At 36.4% G+C, this 23,637-nt stretch overlaps 1 protein-coding gene across 1 annotated transcript in view; it reads right to left on the minus strand.

Annotated features, from left to right (window-relative positions):
- Positions 1-23,637, minus strand: part of LRCH1 (leucine rich repeats and calponin homology domain containing 1) — a 113,571-nt gene that overhangs the window by 62,128 nt on the left and 27,806 nt on the right. Inside the window, exon 2 of the mRNA XM_053971102.1 lies at positions 307-451. Coding sequence (XP_053827077.1) covers positions 307-451 — 145 coding nt within the window. The remainder of the gene's footprint in view (positions 1-306; positions 452-23,637) is intronic.

The raw sequence follows: 23,637 nt of genomic DNA on the forward strand, positions 1-23,637 counted from the left end.
AGAAGTGAATTTAAAAAAAAAAGTGAATAAAAAAAAAGTGGACGTGATTAGCATTTCAGATTTATTAGAAGATTAAGGGACAGAACTGGATTTATTTTCTTGGTTTTCTTTTAATAATTATTTTTACATTTTGGCATTTACAATGCCTTCATACAGAGCTGTCTCTGCAGCCAGTGAGCTTTTGCAACACCCTTTTCAGTATCATAAAAAAATGCAGTCAGTTGTTCCGTAACCTTATAAAGTGCAGACAAAAAAAGCTTTACAAATTTGCAAATAAACAAAAAAATGTAGCAAAGATAAACTTACCTCAAATTTAAGTAAGTTAGCATTTGCAAGTTTACTATGGCATCTGGTATAACTTTGATACAATTGTGGTATAGATTTAGTGTTTCCAGTGACACAAAATGGCACAACTCCGTAGGAACTTCAGTTAACCTATTCTTGGATAAATCTGAAAAGAGGAAAAAGACAGAAGGTACATTTTTTGAACCATCAGAAAGACATACATTGAAAAGCTGCAATTTATTAAAGTAAGTGAATAAATATAATTTACAGGGAGACAGCAAATTAGTTCAGTGTCTTTATTACACAAAGTAAACTTTTACTTTTAAAATTCTGAAATGGAAAAGCTGCATATAAAAGAGCAAACATTCAATTAGGATTCATTAGGTCTAATAAAAAGTAATTATTTGCAGGACTCAATATGCTGAGGAAATAGTTGCAAACAGATTCCAAAGCTCATATAATATACCCAAAGATCTAGCCAATACACAGTTAGACATCTTCAAATAATGACAGCATTGAGAGAAAACAAGCAACCAGGATTACATCTTTGAACAGATAAATAAAAAATTCAAGTAATTCTTCAAACTGGCCTGTATTTTCTGGGTCTAAACCATTTATAAGTGAATGCTACACAAAGAAACAGTGATGGTCTTCAAGACCATTCTAAGCACACAGTCACAAAGGAAAGTAAGGAGGAAAAAATGTTCCTGAGCTTTGTTACTTAACTATCACTGTGTGAAGAACAAGGTATTATAGCACTGATGTGAGCTCAAGTCATAAAGTAATAATGCATGCCAGCATTCAACTGAATCAACTGGGTTCAAATCATTGTTTAAATAGTGTTGCAGAACAAATATCTTATTCTCAGAAACTACACAAATGCTACCTACCCATGTCACCAGCCTGATAACCTCACCTGAAGAATGGTCACATGTGAAGTGGAAAGAACAGGAATGTACCTACGCAAAAAGTGAAATGTCTGATGGTGAGGAAAAAATAGAACTTAATGATCTCCTCACTTCACTGCTGCTATTTTAAGCCTAGTGCCTGATCCTTCAAAGCTTATTTCAAAGCTTACTTAAACTAAAAAGCAAAAAGCAGCCAAAGTATGGATTATTTCCATGGCCCTGATGATCTGTGTCCTGGGCCATAAATCATATATTTGCTTTTTGTGAACAAACAGGTAGAAGTCTGAAGAATTTTTTAACTTCCTTTCAAGTTTGCTGTGCAGAAGCACAGCTTGAATTCAAATCTATCAGTAGTCAGAAGGACTTATTAGTTTTGTTCTTGTCTCCTGCAATGTGAGTTGAAATTCAGCACATTCTATTCTTGCCAGCCTCCACTTGGCTTCACCTCATTGCTTCCAACAAGAAGTTGGTTTCATTACTCCATCCCCTACCAAGACAACTGTGATGGCCTACAGGCACAGTAACTGAGAGCAGCTCTGCTGACCCTAATGGTAGCACGATTGAATCCAGCACCTCAACCAATTATTCACTTCTAAATCACTATACAACAGCAACTCTAATTGCTCTGCTTTCTCTTACCAGGCTTTGATGGTTAGATGCAGCATTACCTTACCTTCTCCTTCCCTTAATTTCTGACATCAAACTAAAGCATTTCCTGTTGAGTGACTGTTACTACTGTTTCAAAGCAGGAGAAAGCTCTTCATGGTTTCTCTGGTTTAGTGCTTTAATTCTCTACTGTTTTCTATTTAACCGGAGAGCACTCGTTTACCAGCATGGCATTCCAAAAGAATTCTGCTGCCTTCCTAGCTATGTTTATTTTCAGATATTAACAGAAGACTGCCATGCTGTAACTTTTCGAATCATGCAGGAGCTATTCATATTTTACAATTCAAGTGCAAAGAAAACCTCACTTTTTAAAAATCATGCTTTCCTGTGGTGACATTGCCAGGAATATCCTGGTCACTTTCTCCTTTAAAGTGGAAGGAGCAGCAAATGATGAGTGAACTCTCCTTTCTAGGGTGAAAATAACCTGTATGGCACTAGATGGAGAGTAACAACCCATCTTTCACCTGATCCTTCTCCAGTGATACACAGATCAAAACCTGTGAACACTAAAATGTTACTTATTCTCAAGCTCCTAAAACTGCAGCCTGCCACCTTAACTCCCTCTTCATGCCTGTTCTCATTTATCTTCACATCAATAAAAAACTGCTGCCACAATATTTGACTCACGCTTGAAAAATTCCAGTATCTCAAAAAAGAAAAATAGCAATGAGATTGACCCCACTCCTAAAACAAGCAATACTAACACAGTTAAATGCCCTTTTAAAATTATTTATTGCTATCTTTTGTTCTCAAAGTTTTAACTCTGTTAAACTGATGAAAGAAAAACAAAAACCACACAGATCATCACAGACAAATGCCTTCCTGTCATCCACAGGCCCATGGGTTATAGGACACACTATATGCACAACAAAGGAAGTCCATTATCTGTTGCTGTGTAGTTATCACAGTAAGATAATTTCAACACTTGTATCTACTGTTGCTTCCTAAATAATGATAATGATAACAATAATTTTTAAACATCTAATCTATTCACAGTATAGGGCAGAATAAAAACTGCACATTTTATTTACACTGTTGTAACATAACACAAAAAGGAGAAGTTTATCACTATCATTTACTGATAGAAGGTATCATTAACAGGACATCCGAATGTCTTTGTGGAATACAGTACTGGAATGGAATTTGACATACAGAATGCCCATCACATTTTTAACTTGTGATATAACTTTTCCCAAAAAATAGACCTCCTTGATTATATGGAAGTTAAAGAAGAAAACAGATTGCTATTGTACAATCCTAGAATGAATGTGAGCCTCTGAACGTGATGCAGCTGTGAAGAAAGCTTAGCAGCTTTCAGAAAATTCCACACAGGAAAGCACATGTTGTAAGAAACTAAAAGGAAAACAGCCTACATAACAGTTTTATACAGTACCTTATAAGCCCATACAAACAGGTAGAGAAACCTCTGAAATTCACATAATTATTATGATACTACTTTATATGAAGATACTTTTGCCTCAAATTTCTGCATCTTACAGTAAGTTTGCATAAAACTCAGAATTAACCTGAAATACAAGTTCTAGTATAAAATACAAGGGTTAAGACTTTAGGAAACTCCAGAATCATTTGAGCATACTGAAAAAAAACAGTATGCCTGCACCTCAATTTTGTCACCATTCATAAACTTTCTGAAATTTTTTTTGCTAAGGCATTCTTGGGTTATTTAGGGAAAGGAAGAATGCAGAAACTACATTTTTAAACCACTTGTGACAATATTTTTAAAGTACAGAAACAATAAGTTGGCAAACCTTTAGTTTCTTCCTGCAATTTTTTAACTCTACACTTCCCAAACTGCTAAGCTGTACACTCCCCTTATGGCACTAATTTGAAGAATAACACTTCATGGTAATTACTAATAATGAAGTTATTACAGACTTGGCTTTTGCTAAAGAAATGGAAATGAAGAGAGGGGTGGAATTTGCTAGTATTTAAAAGAATTTTAAACAATTTGCTTAGACTATGCAACACAAGGGAGATCTAATAAATTAATGAATTTATGGTAGCAGAACAACATTTCATGGTTGCCAAGACAGTACAGGTAGGTTTCACCTGAGGCCACTATTTCCTGTAACTTCCATTATTAAATAGGTGACACAAATATGAAACAATGGGGCATGGGAGTCCATGCAATGGAGTGAGCTTCCTGTTTTAAATTAAATACACCATTCATTCATTATTTGTGACACCAAGACATTTTCAAACTACATCTGGCTTCTCTTCATCTTTCCCTGCCAAGAACAAGTTTGTTAAAACTCCAAAATAAAGTAACAGAACACAAAAAAATAAGCAAGCCAATTTAGAAAAAATATTAGATGGAATCTTGATCTTTAAAAGAGTCAGCAGAATTCTGGCACAATGACATGGCTTTTGTATGAGAAGTGTTACTATGTTGGAAGCCAGACAGGAACTACACAAAATAAGCATTTCCTTAGCTGGGAGTGAACAATAAAAAGCAAAAAAGTTCACACTGGTAAATAAGCATTTAACAGGAGACTCCAAGCCTTGTTTGGTAACTAGCACACTGCATGGCCAGGAATCACACTGCCATTACAGTAGTAATTACTGGCCCCCATCCCTGCGGCAAAACCTTTTCATTCCTACAGCTCTGACAACCTCCACCACAACAAAGCGCTACCACTGAGTAGGACCTTCCTGACTTCACAATTTACAGCCAGATAACCAAGTGCCACTATACATATATATACTATATTTGCATGGTATAAAAAACTGCTCTGCAGAAGTCAAAATGGTTTAGTCACAATATCCAAAATAATATTAGAAGTCAGATAGTTACATTTTGTTCACTATAATTACTGAAGTGCTCCAATTTCACTACTTTCCGGTGAGTCATATATTTTTAAATATCAGTAATTAGTACATTATTAAATTAAAATTGCAGACTATTTATGGGAGAGCTAAACAACTGAAGACTTTAAATTGTAAAACTAATTCCTCAAACAAATATGCACATGCACTACTACATCATAAATCTTGAAAAAGAGCTTTAAAGAAAGCAGTTAATTAAAAGGAAGTGATTTACACATTTCAGATGTTAGACAAATTCAAGTTTATGTTTTATAAGTTTTATAAGTTTGTTTCTAGCACACAAACCTGCAATAGACAAAAACTGAAATTGTGCTATAAGCATCTATCCACCATTGAACAAGAAAAAAATTAAATATATCTATATATAGATCTATATATGAAATATCTGTATTTACTATGAAGTTCCTGAAATCAAGAAATTGCAAGGGAAAAAAGTCACCCAAACAACTTTAATTCCAGCCCACTAAGTTCCTTTTTTTTTCTGTAGGATTCAGCACTTACTGAATAAAAGATAGGAATCATTTTGAAGAAGCTATTGGTGTTTGCACTAAGATACCATTCAAGGTATTCAAATGAGATGTCTGAAATGCATTTGACAAGGAATTCAAACAATTCACTGCAAAAGCTTAAAAAAATAGTAAGTTCAACCCTAATTTCATAATGTCAATAAGAACATTAGAAAATACATAAAGAAGTTCTACAAGGCACAACTACATGGAGCTCTTCTTTTTATACTGTAAGCTCCCCATAGTTTTATCAGGCTTTGAGGAAGCCAGTATTTCCTCATTAGCAAGGTACATCTTCATTGGGAACTGAAGCCACAAAAGACGTATCTTGTACACCTTTTGGAATATCTACTTAAAGGGCACTTCAGATCTTTGGCAACGCTGTCCCCCACTTCAGCAAAGAGGGGAAGTCATCTACTATCACTATAATTGCACCTATGAGAATCAATCAAATGTCAATGCTCTCTAATGAAGCAAGTACTTAGTTCTAGCCTTCTGCCCAAATGGTAGGAAAATCCACCATTCTAGAGACAAATGCTATCCATTAGTCATGAAAACACTATTGGAACAATGAAGTGCTACATACTTTTAAGACCGGCCCCATACTCTCCATACTCACAGCAGATACCTACTCATCCTCTCCCTCTGCCACAGTTTATGAATAATATCCTGGGTGTACAGTTAGCTTTTACTGCAGTCAGCAACTTCTAGGACAGTGATGCTACGTGAGTGAAAAAGAGGCAGCAAAGATCTCCACTGCCTCTGGCATCAAATGCATTCTGCTTTACTCATGACAGTTACACCAAAAAAATGCATGGCACTTCTTCACTAAGAAACATTTCTATCTCGGTTACTTAGCAAACAGAGTAACAAATAACAGAAGACAAAGAACATCCAGTAAAGTAAAAACAATTCTGCTTCCCTATTAGAAAAAAACATGAAAAAACTATGCATAGGAATGCATAGGCTCAAAGTTTTTCCTTCTGAAAGTACAACTTGTATCAGATTGAAAAAAGGATAGCTCTAAAGTTGATTCCTAGCAAAGTCATCATTACTGATGCCATAGTATGCAACAACAGCATCTGAACATTGATCAACCCTGAATCCAGATGTACAGCTGCTGACTCAAAATATGTAGAAAGTGCATCTGTCTCAGGCAGAAAGATAAAAACATACAGACCTCACAAGACTAGTATTTTGAAGATATTATGAAGCAACTCTGCCATCTCATACACTTGGTAAGTACTTCTTTTGAGCACTGTCAGCATGTTGTACGTTTCCATCTGTCTCCCATTCATTAATTTAAGAACCAACATTAAAAATCTCCACCTCAAAGCCACAGTTAAATTAAGATCACACTAGAGATGTAGGAAATTTCAAAGTGATCATATGTCTACTTTTGTATCCACTTTTCTTTCAATCACTAGGTTTAACATATCAAAATTTTCTTCTTTACCACTGTGTATAATACGTGGGCAAGTTAAAGGGCTAATACAGACAAGAACTAAATGCGGGATTTAGAGAAAAGGGGAAAAAACCCAGACTGAATAAAAACAGGCTGAGAGCAGGAAATCGTAGAGCCTGGCAGAGATGTCACCACTAGAGGGGGCCCCGATCTCACAGACTTGGCCAACACCCTGCAAGGGTGTTTCCCCTTTTGCTTCTTTCAGAGCCCATCCCCAGCGGATGCAGGGGACAGAAAGAGGAAGGTTCACTTTAAAACCACCGCTGGGCACTCCTGTGAACCTGTCGCCCACCACAGTTTTCAAAAGATTACAAATGTGGCTGCTCAGTTGCAACCATTACTGTAGGAAGCAAATATATACCCTGATTTCCAATAGAGCTAAGCCCTTAAAAAGGAAGTCTATTCTGAAATAGTCACATTGAAGTACTTTTCCCCAACCTTCACGCAGATGATACAAGAATATAAGGCATCCCTGAACCCTCTGTAGTACAGCAATAGCAACGTTTGGCCAAAATGATGATACATTTGACAAAGACCCTCCTTGCATTCCACCCCAGCAATTCTTATTTACTCTATTCCATCCATCACTCCACAATGGAATACACAAGTTACTTTTCTACAGTAACCTGCAATAAAGCATGGCCAAATGTAAGAAACGTGCACCCTACATTTTTTTCTCAGGTAATGCACTAACTAGCCTGGAACAATCCAGCAGCTTAAACTGGCTCTCCCAGTGATCCCAAAATTTTGTGCAAACATCAGGGTTTTTTGTTTCCTCTATGTGAAATAAGAGGGGAAGGAGGGAGCAAAAGGCTAGCATATTCTTATCTCCATGGCACACTCCAGTTCCAAGGACATGAAAACAAAATTTCTCTGCAAGAAACATGTTCAAAAGAGCACCACAAGTCTGAAGGAATAAAAAAAATGAAGGTTACTATAGTAGTCTGCTTCATTATTGTACCTGCTTTTAGGTGACAACATACAACATTTGAATTTCTCCTTTATCTTCTATTTCTTCCTTTTTAGGACAACAATGGTCTGGGGTTAAGATTATCAGAAAAAAACCTGTTGATGAATCTCCCAACAGACTCCCTAAAAGACTCCCTGAAAACAGACAGTAAGACTACAGGATTATTCCTGAGACCTCCATGTGGGTACGAACAGATGTGGACTGATCCCAGCTAGCCAACAGGTGCCCACCCAGTGCCTCTATCACTCCCACCTTCAGCAGGACAGAGAGTCAAAACACAAAAGTTCATAGATCAAGATAAGGACAGGAATAAACAAATTAAGTTGTAATAAATAATCAAAAATCAGATGCCTATTCCTAGATAGAGGGGGGAAAAAAGGGAAAAATAATAAAAATACTTCATTGAACTGAAAACAAAATGAGCACAGTACATATTTTTTCCATCCTTTGAGAAACCCCAAACAAACTAAAAACCACGTAGCTGGAACCACTAGAACTACAGGCTTGTAATTTTTGTACTAAGATCTCTATCCTATGTAATTGTTCCCATGGCTCTTCCTTAAGACAATGTTTCTCAACCTTCTAATTTTTCTTTCCTTCACAATCAAAGAACCTTGCCTTCTTTGGGGAAAACAAAACCAAAATAGATATCCAGTATGCTCCTTGTCGGTCAGGGAGGGGTTGGATGGGTAACATGCAACTTCTTTTTTTAACTTGTTTTAATAAGCCACAGTTTACAACAGGATTTTAATCTAACATCTTTATAAGATGAGACACATCAAATACACAGACTCCAAAAAGACTTGGGAGGGGGAAGTAAAATTTACACACACAGCCTCTACTTATAAACAACCCAGTGCCTGTGACTAGGCAGGTAAAAACCATCTAATGTTTGCCATAATTCTTGCTGGGGGATACAGGTGGGAATAAGCCAATAGGCACCAACGGCACTTGTGGGCAGCCTGAAATCACAGCTAAGTATTAGTGCTATTGCTGTGTAACAACTGCATGGCAATGTGTATTTTGAAGAGACAAAAGAAAGTCTCCTTCTGGTCTAATTTTTTCCATTTGGTGTTTTTTTGGGGGGTACACTTCACAGATAGTCTTCTGAAATGCACAAAATAATTTAATGCTCATCAGTATAGCCTACTAAGCCTGGCCTAAATTTCTGCTTATGGTGTAGATTCATTTCTACTTCCTTATTAAATTTCCTTTCAAACCATCTTCATGATGTCAAAGTTCCACCTTATAGGCTAAGTATTATCATGATATTTTTCTTTAAGAATGATTTTGGACTGAGTACTCTTTCTGAGGAATTCTGTTGTGCTTTTGCTTTCATTCCTATCTTACCTCGCACATTCCTTTTAGTTTGATGGCTCGTGTGCTCTCACTGTGGTAACAGTGGCTTATCACAGACACAGAACAGATTGCACAGAAAGCAGGAAAGGAAAGTCTTAAATTCACAATGCCATCCCTATCAATAATTAAACAAAATGTAATGAACTACAGACTCAGAAGTCTTATCCTGAGGAGGCTACATCAGCTCGTTTATTTATGCCTGAATGAGACCCTGCAGGTCGATAATGAGGAGTCCTGTCAAGAGCTGATGGACAGCATCATTTCCCTTTGGTTATCGTAGCCTGATGGGTACACAGCAAAGGCTAAGCAAGATTTAACTGATCTCAGATTTAAGAGGTCCAGTAACTGCAATACTATAACACTGTTGATATATTTTTAAAAAAACCAACCCAAAACCTCAACCTTTTCCTCAATCTTTCTTCCTGGTGATAAAATATAATAATGCTTTAATTGAACAGTTGGGGTTAAATTACCCTTGTCAGAAGACAAACATCTTAATTGCACAAGCTGTGAACCTGCTCAAATCAGTGACAAGTAACATTTTGGTACATATGCTGCTGCAAATCCAGGTCAGGTTTTGTGAAAAACAGAATAAGGCTAAAAGCTTCAGGCCTAGAACACAAAAGATTTGGGAATACACCTTAAACTGCGGCAGCAGAAAGTGCAAAAGATTTATTGGGTGAGAAGTTAAGAACTTTTTGGCTTTGTTTATCCAGCATACAGATTTTAAAATCTTTACTATGAGATGAACTGCTAACTTTTAATTTTGCCACCAGAGGAGGTGCTGAACCTGCTAACCTTATACGACCACTACTATTACTCAGTGGCTAAACTTCTACTGATATTATTAATCATATCAGACTGATATCATACCAAATGTGCAATTTTGAGTTAATTCAATTTTTAAATCATTAATGCACTGCAAAAACTCACTGATTAATAACATACTTTTAACGGTACCCTCTAAACATTCTGACTCAATAACTGATATTTCAAATGTACCCCAACAAGTTCATTATATACAGGTGAAGAGATCCACTGGTGATTTAGACAATTTTGTGACTTTCCAGACAACACTAAAAGTCATCCTGTCAGGATTTTAAGTCTTGCCAAATCCATTCTCATGACTCAGCATCTCAATGTCAAGTAGTTCAGTCATGCCTAGGAAAAAGAGATTACAGCTACTGAGAAAACTGCAGTTTTAACTGAAAAAAATGCCTGGCATTCCCACATTACAATTTATCTTCTGCATTCAAAAAACAACAGTCTCACATTTTTATCTAACTCACTCCCAATTCAGCCTCTTTTTACAAAAAAGAAGAGAGGAAAAAAGAGAGGGAGAGAAATAGAGAGAGGGAGAGAAATAGAGAGAGGAGAGAAAAAAATAGAGAGAGGGAAAGAAATAGAGAGAGGGAGAGAAAGAAATAGAGAGAGGGAGAGAGAGAAATAGAGGGAGAGAGAAATAGAGGGAGAGAGGGAGAGAGAGAAATAGAGAGAGAGAGAGCGAGAGAAATAGAGAGAGAGAGAAAAAGCCAAGAGTTCACTACAGGCTCTAAAGTTTTTATTTGGACTTCTCCAAAACTGGGTAATCATTGTGACTGACACATACTCTCATCAGCTCACATCCCCTCTTCCCTCTGCGTCATCAAAACATTTAGATAGGAAATTCATTATTTTGGGAAGAATTTCTAATGAGATTCACCAGCAAATGTACAATTATAAATGCATTTTACTTCATAAAAAAAAGGCTCTGATTATGCAGAAATTATGAATCATTTCAACCAGCAGTTTTTTCTCTGCAGAGATGACAGTATCACATACCCCCATGTGTTTCCTATGCTTGCTTAATGAAAGTCTCATCTCTGAAGTTTGTTTATTCCAGATCAGCAGATAGCAGAAAATCAACTCTAACACAGAAAGCTTCTAATGTGGCTTGTGCTGAGCTCTCTGCCAGCACACCTGCAGATACACTGAAGGTCTCATTTGAGACTATTATCCCAGAGTTATATACTCTGTGCAAGATAGGAGACAACTGTTGTGCTATATACTGTCAGTTGCTCTGTTTTCTGTACACAACAGTATTTGATTTCATAGAAACTTAATTTTAACTCTTGACTAAGGACAGAAATATCTATTTTGTACCATGCTCTTCTAACAAGTGGAAAAGGTTAAAAGGTTTTAAAACTTTGTTAAAAGATAAACTTATGCTTTCAAATCAAGCATCTCAAGATTTTAAAACGCCAGGAAGCTTAAGATATATTCTGTCAATGTCTGCTATATCATCTGAAATCTTTTGCCCGAAGCATTTGTGAATAACAAATTCTCCTACAGCTTTTTTCCAATGCCTGGCATACAGGAGGCTTTTTTCTTGATTCTACTGCTCACTTGCTACACAACCACCCACAAGGATATGTAACACTAAGGACAAAGACTGCCCTTTAACAATTCCTCCCCCCACTTTTTTCCAGTGATATTCATGAGAATATTATTTTCTCCCAGTCATTCTTCTAAAAAGATAAGCAAGCTGGCTTCTTCTAGTTCCCTCTTGCCACAGTTTTGCTGACCATTCAAGTCTTTTTCTGCACCTGTTCCAGTCTCAAGTAATCTTCCTTGATCATGAATGGGACAGAAACCACTGTAGAAGTTTTATGTTACAGCATTGCCATGCATAAAATCATGAAAAATTTCTAATCTGCATTGAAATACGTCTTCTGATAAAGCCTCAAGACAAAATCAGTCATACTGGTGGCTTGTGACCATCTTCACAAGTATCATATCCAGGCTTTCTTCCTTCACTAATTATCAGCGATGAAATCAAAACTTAGAGCAGCCACTTCACTTTGTGACCCTTTAAGTTTTCTTCTGGAGCATTCTTCACAGAACAATGAATGTTTCCAGTGCTAAAGGTACCTTGAGTGTTGTCATAAATCAGCGTTCTCACCATAAAGAAGTGAAAGTGCTTAAGAAACAGAACACTAGATGGGAAAAAAAAAAAAAAACTCAAACCCTGATACTAGAAAATACTTTGTTTCTATAACAAAGTTTCAGGTCACAGACTAAGTTGCCTACTTCATCTGAAATTAAAGAAAACAGAAACAAGCAACACCATAAAAATAAAGAAGGGGAAAAAAACCACCAAACATTTTTGCTCACAAGTAGACTGTAAACCACAGTATTTTCTACTAATAGTTTGTAACAACAAAGTGTTTGGCAAGTATCTGCAAGCATATCTGGCATTACAAATCTCAGTTGTAATTCCAAAGATAAAAGCTATGATCCTTTAGTAAACTATGCCAATAGCCAAACCAGTGGTTTATCAGTAGATTATTTGAAAACATGTGTATTGCCATTTGTTACTAAGTTTCGCTAGGTCTGCTTTTCTCAAACATCTGAAAAGAATCTTGCCCACGTGCTTCCTTACGACCAATACATCAGCTGTATCTTAACCAGGAAACAAAAAACATATTCACTTACTTTAAGGTTTGTTTTAGAGGTTAATAAAGGTCTAAAGCAATGTTTATTAAAACAAATCACTTTCACAACATAAATGCTTGAACCAAGTATGAACAGATTAAATTTATTTTAATAAAGGATGCATATGTTATTAAGAAATAGTTTTTTATATAAAGCATATATAATTTATAAATACACATTATAAATTAATAAAGTACACTACAGCCATGGGTCAGTCTGCTGATGTGATATCAGCAGATATCAGTATCAGTAACTCCCCATCAACAATGCAGAGGTATGCACTAGCATTTCCATTTCATGCTGCATCTTTTCCAATGTGACAAAATCCATGCAGACAACCTCATCAGGGAAGACTCATCTGTTATCCCACAATTCATTTTTAATTGAAAAACAACAAAAAATGCTTCAAGGAGGCAAGGTAACTTACAAATCTGGACATGGTAGCCTAATTCCAAGAACATTATTTATAAACTATATACACACACAGGATTTATGTGCAAATATTTTTCGAAGAGGAAAACAAATACTAGCAGACACAGAGGAAGGAGAGAACTTAGCCTTTCCTTCAGGCACGATGAGCAAAGCGTCATTAGCAACTGTGGCACAGAAACTGGGCAATGTGTGCACACCAGCAGTTCCCTGAACAAACACAGTGACTGTCCAAGAGGACATTGGCAGGAGCAAGGAGAAGCTGGCACAGACCTGGACCAGCATCCACTTCTTCAGGCAACATTGTAACAAAAAATACAGCCTAGTCTGCTGGAATCCTGTTTGCATACACTGGAGACAAAGTAGGAAGAGGGAATAACAGCACCCAAGACAGAAAACCCTTACTTGCTTAGCTCCAGTGAACAAGCGATCTTCAGCACCATGTAGGACACAACACTTAAAAACATTTCAGAGCCGTGAATTAAAGAATGACTCAATCAGAGTTATTAACAGATCCGTGAGATCATTGCCCTGGACAGAAAGGAAGGGAAGGCAGCGCCCGAGTTCTGCCTTTCAGCACATGAATGGTAAATGTAGACTGCACTCAACAACCCAGTTGCCTTTGTTTTTCCAAGCAGAAAAAAGCAGAGATGATTTTTCCCAATTTTTTCAAATGTAATAGTTAAAAGATTATAACAGAATGAGCATTTTCTCCTCTAACTGCAGTTCTACTTCAGATGAGCAATGCATACAGTAAGTTAAGAGTTTATCCTCCTGTATTATTTCAGGCTACTGATAGTGAAGAGGAAAAACAAAATTTAGTCACTGCCATCTCTATATCAGCTCTTGAATGCTTAAAGACAATGTCAAAGCTGAAAGCAGAATTTTCATTCTAGGATAATTAATTAGTAAAAGGATAGTCTGGGATCACCATATAAAATGCATCTGGTTTAGGTAAAACCTGAACAAATTAAGATTCCAACTTAGATACATGCTTTAGAGGAAATAAAACCCTTTTACTAATAAGACTGCATTATTTTAAGGAGATATAAAAAAAGGTTGGTCTAAGGTGTGGGGTTTTTTTTAAACATTGTAATTATCATACTTGTTCATCAGTTGACATTATCATCGTCTAAATGTACTCAAATGGCTTTGGATTTCTTTAAAAGGAAGTAAATATCAATTCAGACATTGAGTGACTGTTACAAAAACAGTTTATCATTGACTAGAACAAGAAAATAGGGGAGGAGGGAATTTCAATTCTTGCATATGCTACACTCATAAATAAGCATGGATAAAAAAACCCTCTCAAAAGCACAAATGTCACTGACATACTAACTCTTTAGACTACAATAGTCTAAATATTACTATTATACATGTAATATTATATGTATATAAGTGACAGCATGAAAAAAAAATCTCCTTAAGCACAGCAGTAATTACTTGAAGTCTCTTAATACATATTCCATTTCTTTTCTTTTGGCACTTGAACAAAAAACACCTGATAAAAAGCGTATCACTGAGTTGCCTCAAGCTACTTCTAGATGTGGACAGGGGAATTTATTGCCAGCAGGAGTGGTCTACATTTTTTAAATTGTTCCTGCATTCTCTGTATACAGATTGTCAAATTATTTGCATGTGGTACTCATGTCATTTCCAGCTGCTCTTTGGTCCTTACTGTTTTGCACCAACATATAACAACACTGAGTACAGCTTACTGAAACTTGACCACAGAGCAACAGTATATTCCAAAAACCACAACCAAACATGCAAAACCTCTCTCCCAGTTATTAAAAGTTATAACAAACAAGAAACATAGCCTTTCCTTAACAGCCAAAGCAAACAACTCAGTAGCTTTCATTCATTGTGCTTTAGCAGTTTTTCCTGCGCAATTCTGACAGGCTAAAATCCCCTTTTAGGCCTCAAAGTTTGCTTAAAACTAATTAAGCAGTAGTGTGAAGTGCCTTTTGAGACTTCCATGAGTCCTTCATATATTTTCAGTAAGTCACATACTGATTTTAAGAAGTCTTACAATAACAAACTTGTATCTAAGAAATGAATCCAGTTTCTAAATATAAGACTGCACTACAAAAGCAGCTGGTGAAAGTTTATCAGAACTCTTCAAAATTTATTTCTAGATTTTCATATTAATTTTTTAGTTGTTCCTAGAAGTTTTCTGGTCTTAAGTACTTCCAAGAAAATCCAGGTGTACACGAAATTATATATTCTTTGCCTTCACATGGGTTTCCAATGTTGACTTTGAAACACAACTAATCTTGCACTGACTTAGGAAAACAGTGTTTAAGTAACTTTATATGATTATAAATCATAATTTTTCAGAGTCCTAAGTTAAGTGAGCTAAAAAGTTCCCCTAAATTCACTGCAATGGTCAATGAACTGTAAAGTTCTAAGATTTTAACCAAGTCACTGTCTGAGTACCGTAAATATGAGAAAGATCACACAGACTGACAGGTAACCCATACAGTATCCAGATTATTAATTCAATCAAAAAATTAATGAAGCAACAGAAAAAATACTCCTGATTTTAGACCCTGCTCTGAATTATTCTCCTTACACCATGATAGAGGTAAGCTGGTGATTACCCTCTTTGGAGGAAATGGATGAGGTAAAAAACATTCTAATCAGCAATCTAGTACACTTCAGTCAGAAAGAAAGCATTGTTTCACATTGTCTTTCAGAATTAAAAAGAAGTTTCTTAAATTTAGTTAAACCATCCACAGCACTTCTCATCCAAATTTATACAAAAGTCCTCTCCAGTTTGCTTTGGCTACATTCCTTGGCTGAACCCTCTTGACTGAGGTTATGTGACCCCTAATACTACCCTGCAATAACAAATTCCCAAATACACAAGCCAGAGACTTAGATCCCATAAGATTTTCCTACCAGCTTCCTGAACTACTACTAATAAAACGAATTAATACCATTTTAATTTCTTACACAACTTTTGGCCTATTTTCTACAGAGAATCACCCATCCTATCAGCAAAGAAAATAGTATTTTAACATTTTTTTAAATTGAATTAGATGAAGAATTATTTATTTTTTATTTTCTTACCAGGAGTTTTAGACATGTGCAGTTAAAAAAAAAAAAAAAAAAAAAAAAAAAAAAAAAAAAACAAACAAACAAACAAAAAAACAAAACCCAAATGACTGAAGTAGTTTGGAAAGGCCAAGGAACTGCAAAGATTAAAGTATCCTCTTCAAACTCAACGTGTAGGGCTTACAAGATTTGTATTTTGTAATTACTTTGTAATCAAGTCTGGAACTCTGGTATGCCCCTGGCATTCAGGGACACACACACAAGAGCAAGAGGTCATAGGACATCATCGTGCTCTTGGTCTACAAAAATCTACATTTCGATATACATGTGACAGCAAATTACAGGATTCCATTTTGTATTTCATACCAGCACTGTTCTGATTCCTCTTCAAGACAGTTTTTCAACTCACCAGTGATTACTCAGACATCTTCAACACAGCAACATAGTCCATGAATATTTTCCTAGAACACTGCAAACTAATCTAAGTCTGAAGACCAGAACATTTGCCCAAAATAAAAAATTCAAGAAAAAATAACCAGCATCTTAAAAATAAAGCTTCACAACATGCTATTTTATGGCTCCAGGAATAGCTAAATCACAGGCAGATCAAAGTGGCTGTCCATATGAACATAACGCACAAAATTCTGAAGGAGTTTAAATGTCTTCATTGTAGATTGCAATCAGTAGCTTGTGCCTACCAGTAGACAGGAATGAAAACAAGACCATTACGATATGTAGCTTTCAATTTAACCTTCTGAAGTTATTGTCCAAATCTATTTGAAGTGGTGAGTTTATGAGGAAAAAGTGTTGACTGTGCTATTATTAGTCATACTGCAAATTTATTCCCAGACAATTGAACTTTCCCAAATGTTGTTTTGAATGCTTAACATGAACTACAGCAAACACGTATGGCAAATGGACAACTCAACACAAGTAAAGAAGATAGAAGCTCCTGACAACTGCTTAAATTCAGTAGAGACAAAGTAAAAAAAAAAAAAAAAAAAAAAAAAAAAGAGAGAGAGAAAAACCATATCCAGAGCATCATAAGACACAACATAATTTTACCTTTATTTTATACTGATGTTTTCACTGTACTACAATTAATTTAGTAAAGTGTACTGTGTACATCCAAAATATACTGCATTTTACTCTACACTGAACAAAGAACTTCTTAAATAAAAACTCTAATTACTATTGTTCCCTATGGGGAAAAAAAACTTCAGTGTCCCTACCCTTGCTGTCAGGAGGTGAGAAGTTGTTTAGATATAATACTCACTACAGCTAAATGAACTCACGCAGCTGAATGAACTTACATTACATTGACATCAAACATGCCCAGCCATGTAAACTACTTTAACTGGGAGCCCCAAAAAGAACGTCAGTCACTATAAATGTCTATATAAAACAAACTTAAACAGCTTGAACAGAAATTAAAATCACAGAAATCTAATACAAATTTCTCTGCAGAAGTCTAAGAATCTAAATTAAGAAATAAAATAAATTTTAAAATAGTGTTATGAGAAGGATGTATTGCTTCTTCTTACTGCATGTATTGCTTTTTCTTACTATTCCATCTTAGTCTGATCTTACAATTGAAAAGTTCTCACCTATATGATTTTCAGCAATGTCTTTTACCACTATTTAAAGAGGTTGTTTATCCTCCAGGAATTTAGTTTCCAAATTGTTAGAAGTTAGGACTAATGAAATCAAATAAGGGGAAATGGGTAGGAGGCTCTTGTGTCTACACATGCAAGACAGTAAAAGAGCAGACCACAAGGCCTTTGGCTTTATTCCTCTAGAGCTACAAGATGAAAATAGGACATTAGAGGAAGGAATGTGAAGAAGGTATGATAAAGTTATCAGGGTCAGATCAAAGCAGTTTTATAAGCTGTTATCTTTCTAAATGAGCTCAGCTTTTAACATTTATATTGTACGCTGTAAAGTAATTCTACCTTGACTAAAGGGAGAAATTGGGAGCAGCTGTTCAAATGTCCACTTGAATATATTTCTCTATATTCTCAGTAAGTCAATAATGCTGTTTGCATTCTGTTGGTCTAACAGTGGCCTGCCAGACAATGACCTAGTTAACCATTCCAACCCTGCAGGTGATAATACTACACTTCCCACACCTGTAAAGACAAAAGTCAAATAAGCGTTGTCAAACAACACGAACACTGCGCAACCAGTGCTACACACAAAAATGAACTAAGCATAAAAATAATGAGTATGGCAGCTGGAAAACTGATTTAACACATCAAATAACGGGATTTAAGGCATGGGAAAATAAAATCTTCATCCAATGCAGCCTATTAGAGTGATATACAAAGTTCCCCAAAAAATGCAAAGTACTGATAGAAGATTTGCAGTGTTCTGGTGTGTTTAATACTTTTCCAAATCCTAGAAAGAGGCATTCAGTGAGCAAAGCTGGATGACACTTTTGCCCCCTTCTTCTTCACTGTATGTTACTTCAGAGGATAGAGATTTTGACTTCTATAGGATTATCAAAGAGCAGCACTCAGCAGTGCTCATTATGAATTGTAAAAGTAACTAAAACATTTGGAAAAGCAAGTAAGGAACAATGCATAAACAGACTAAATGCAAATTACTATGTCCCAAATAAATCCACAGAGCTATGGACCTATTTTGAAGACTGTATATGGTTCTAGCAAACTCTGTACCAAAAGAATATGGTCAAAAGAAAAAGGTCAAAGAAGCAAAAAAAACCAATGAAAGTATCAGAACAATTTCCATTAAAAGGAAGATTGAGTTGCTTAAGACTGTTTGGGATGGAGACAATCTGGTGGAAGAGATATGGGAGTCAAAGTCAGGAATGGAACCAACTTGATCAATAGGGAATGGTAATTCAACTATCTGTCTCTGTAGTACAGGGAAAAAACCAAAACAAAACAAGGCATGCACTTCCTTACAAGTGTCTACTGGAATTCAAAAAGGAACAACACAAACTTTCAGAGAGAAATAGCCACCAAGGACTTAAAAGACAACACTTCTGCCTCATGAAGCAGACTTTTTGTAGGCTTTAACTGAGGGACTTCCCTCAGTTGCAAATTTTTGAAAATAGGCCATATGTTCTGGGGGGGGTAAGAACACGTGCCTGGCTAATCAGTTCCCTTCCCCAGGCACATATGGTGGGCCACTGAGACGGGCTCCTGGGCTAAGCAACACCTCCAAGCTCTCCAAGCTCTTCTTTTTCATTGGCATGTAAAAAGCTCAGATGAAGTTAAAGCCTGCAAAAATTCAGAGAAATGGCTTTGTTAAAACTGCCAGTCATACATTATGATTAATGACTGCAGTTCGCTGATTTACCATAGTCTCTTTGCTGCACAACAGTGGACAGCAAAGCTATTAGTCTGTTTTACTGCCCAAATCATACTTTTGTCATTTCACTGTGCCACCTGCACTGCAAGCCTGCTTTACAGCAGGTTTTTACTTCAACAGCAGTTATTTTAAGGTTAAAGCAGACATTTAATATACCTCAATATACTTGAAGACGTTCAACCCTAAGTTCTGTATGCATGACTGCTGGATATTTTAAAATGAAAATAAGACTTTTAAGGGAAAATGGGTGCAGCCCCTCTGCCAATGTAATGATGGCTTGTGAGTTTGAATGGAATATATATGTACTCTCCTAAAAACAGACTGTAAAAAAGCTTCTTCACATCCCAGCAATATACTAATTTAATAAGATAATAAACAGTATTTTTTTAGGGGCACATCAGTATAAAAAACCCTACAACCTCTATAGGAGAGTTGTGAACTTTATACAAATAACAATCATGTTACTCAAACAACAAAATCATCTCTTTTCTAAAAAGTTATGAAATCTAGACATAGGCAACTACACACAGAAGATGTGTAACGTGCATAAGATTACAGGCAAAGTTGTCAGGAGACCTAAGTTCTACATGAACTATGCTTTCCAGTAATAATGATCCACATCATACAGCATACCATTCAGAATGTCACTAAATTGCACCATATTGGTTTTACCAGCATGAAACACAACAAAAAAAGGAAATGTAACCCACCTGCTTTCCTTCATAAAAACTCTCAGATCCCTATTAGAATTATTTTTACCAACAGATAAAGGGCAGGCAACAAAAAGTGCTAAATAAGACACCTTTCTGATAGGACCTCACATGTAACAATAACTGAATCACAGCATCAATTAGGTTGGAAGAGAACTCTGAGATCATCAAGTCCAACCTATGATCAAACATCATCCTGTCAGCTAGACCATGGCAATAAGGACCACATCCAGTCTTTCCTTACATAGCTCCAGGGATGATGTCTCCATCACCTCCTGGAGCATCCATTCCAATATCTCATCATCCTTTCCATGAAGAAATTCTTTCTGATGTGCAACCTAAACCTGGCACAGCTTCAGACTGTGTCCTCTTGTCCTGTCACTGGTTGCCAGAGAGAAGAGGCCAGCCCGGCTGCACCCTCCTTTCAGGCATTTGTAGGGAGTGATAAGGTCCCTCCTGAGCCTCCTCTTCTCCAGGCTGAACAGCCCCAGCTCCCTCAGCCACTCCTCTTAAGGCTCATGAAGTTATATGCTGAAATTCCCAGCTTTGTGAGATTTCAGAATAGGAGCAAAGTTGAGACAAAAAAAACACATTGCTTGAATCTCTGGTTGGCCAGTTGAGATGCTTTCTCCAAAACTCTCTATAAATTATATGAGATAAAGCAAAACATGCTTGATTCAATTAATCCAGTAATTACACCTAAGAAGATGATGAACCTGAACATGCATCTAACACCTTTGTGGGCACTGATTTACAAGCAAAATGGTGACAGTGAGCTTAACACAGGAAACTGAGTTCCTGTGAAGAAACAAAGGAACATTGAATTTATTATGCCAAATATTTGACTCTCAATTACAGTACTTCACAGCAACCACATTAATAACATAGTCACCATTCTGTAAACATGAGAGAGTTCAAGTGTAACTATTCCCATTTGCTTCCCCCTTTGGCTTGAACATTATGCTCTTCTGTCACACTATGCTCTTCTGTCTAAGAAAATCATGACCAAAATAAAATAAACTGATTAGACAGAAAAACAGATCCTTGGTAATTCTGGGCAAAATCAATCAATCCCCTGCAACAATTTTTTTTTTCAGCAGCAGGTGACTAAATTGCAAACATCACAATGGATCTATGAAGGGTGATGAATTTTTCAAAGCTTTTCAAGAAAACAGGGTTGGTAAAAATTTCAATTACAATCAGAAACAGCTTTCAGCAAGCTCATCTACTGACAAGATGTGAAATAATTTAAATTCAATTGTTGTAAAATCTATTTTTATGTAAAATGTTGCCTAGCTTGGACCTATGACATTAATTTTTATATAGAATTACTTTAATGCAGTCTGACAGAGTAAAAATAATTTTACCTGGAATGGAACTTGATCAACCTGGAAAAAAAAAAAGTGCAAACTAGATGTGAGTGTCAAGTGACTTTTTACTCAAAAAACACATGATGTTGCCTAAGAGATGCAGAAAGAACGTATGTCACATATAAAGACTGATTGGAATAAATGACAAAACATTTAAAGATATGTGCCTAGATACTTTAGGAGACCAAATTCCATCTTCAGTGATTTTGAAGTCTAAAATCACTAAGAAAGCTGGTGCTTTGAAAAAGTCCATCTACCTATACAAGCATATAAGCATTTACCATATAAATAACAGTCCAAAAGGCTTTCAAATAAGAGGAAACTCAACTTAATTCAGCATGTCAGAACTCTCTGCATATTAAGGCACAGGGGAAGAGAAACCCCATTAGATTACTTCAGTAATTCATTACCAAATTACATCAAAAGGAGACAAAGCAGCATGCTTGATTCAGATGTTCTCAAATCAGTTTGCTGTAAAAGCATTTCTAGCAAAGCAATGCAGACGAAACCATTTTAACAGACCCAGAAACACGCCCCAGATTTTACACTACTGGTAATCTTGGATATATAATAACCACAAGATGAGCGCTTAAAACAAAGAGTCATCTTGAAAAGATGGACAAACATTTGTGCTTTGTTTATAATGGAGGATAGGAAGAACCTCATAATGGCAAGAGACAATCAACAAAGCCTGACTAGAGGATGAAGAAATCACCCCACATCCTTCCCAATGCATGACACCCTCCTGAATGCCTTGGGGAGCAGCCTCCCCACAGAGTGACACAGGCAGCCACACTCCAACCAGCAGGGTGGCAGTCGGGAGGGCAGGAAGTGGGAGAGCTCATGGCTTGTGTGGGCTGTGGGACTTGGGATAGGGAACACACTATTGCCAGTCTACAGCTTAGCAGATTGGGTGGCCTTGCTATAAAGCTGGATTATCCATGCTGCCAGGAAGAGGTGTGTGCAATTAGGTGAACTGACACTCCTGGAAGAACAAGCGCTGCTTGTAACTCACACTGCCCATGGAGCCTGTGTGCCAGCAACTGTGGGGCAAGAGAGGGATTAGAACTTCTCATGAAAAGTTCTAAGAGTGTTTAGGTAGTTGTAGATGTTTATTAATTTTTCTAATGGTCTGACAGTCTGGTTTATCTGTTGTATTCCTCATATCAATCCCAAGTATACAGTTTCCTGATTGCTGTTTACATTGTATTAATAAGTCAGTAAACTGCTTTTTGTAGTTTAAACTACATGAACTGAGCATTTTTTCCCAGCAACAGTCAGCAATACAAGTCTTTGAATATGTCAATCTTTACATTAATTTCTATTGTTTCTTAGCAGCTGTCCATAGATAATACAGACCAAACATGGTTTTTTGTAGGTAAAAAGAAAAACCCAAACATTTCCTCGGAGATGATTCATTATTCAGCTGCATCCATTTAACTTAAGATACATCTTTCAACTAGACTTAGACTGAGGAATACAAACCGAAAGAGGCATTCAGTACCTTTCTGAACTCTTCAAATTCCTTCACTTCTGATGAAATTCAAGGTGGACCTCTCCATCAGTTTAGTTTTTTAAGATCTTATGCTAGCCTGTTTTCACAGCATAACATTACATCCAGCATAATCAGAAATCTCATACATATGCATGTTAGTTAAAAACAGTTCTAAAAGAAAAGGAAAAATATCTTGAAAATGACTAGACAGCAACCATGAAGCTTCACACTGCAAAGTAACAGCTCATATACAAACAAACAAACAGGCACAGTTCAAACCACTTGCATTTTAACAACTAATTCCAAACTGGTTTTACAGCCTCAAGTTTTCAGGTTTGTTCAACACTGCTGAGTAAGGTAGCAAAATTTTTACCTCTAGGGAATTAAACACAAGGTCAGTCTCAGAAATACAGGTCTTGCCTCAGCAAGTTTACCTCAGTAAAACAGAAATACTTGTCCTCACTGCCAGCACTGCCCACGCACAGTTACCATGGTTAAAAAAATTTGAGCCCATGCCATTCCCACTACTATTTTTCTCTTTTAACTGTGAAAGCAAAGCCTCAGTCTGGGCAGATGGCTTCAGGTCTCCTGAATCAAAATGTCCCTGCTCTGAAGAACTACTTCATTATTCATATAATATCAGAAGAGAATTGAACATGAAAAAAAAACTTCTACTTATAGAAGAAGGACATATGATACTTAAATTAACAACATCTTTACCCAATTATCACCTTCACAAATGGAAGCTAGGCATTGT

This window comes from Vidua macroura, chromosome 2 (genome assembly GCF_024509145.1).
Source record: "Vidua macroura isolate BioBank_ID:100142 chromosome 2, ASM2450914v1, whole genome shotgun sequence".
NCBI classification, from domain to species: domain Eukaryota; kingdom Metazoa; phylum Chordata; class Aves; order Passeriformes; family Viduidae; genus Vidua; species Vidua macroura.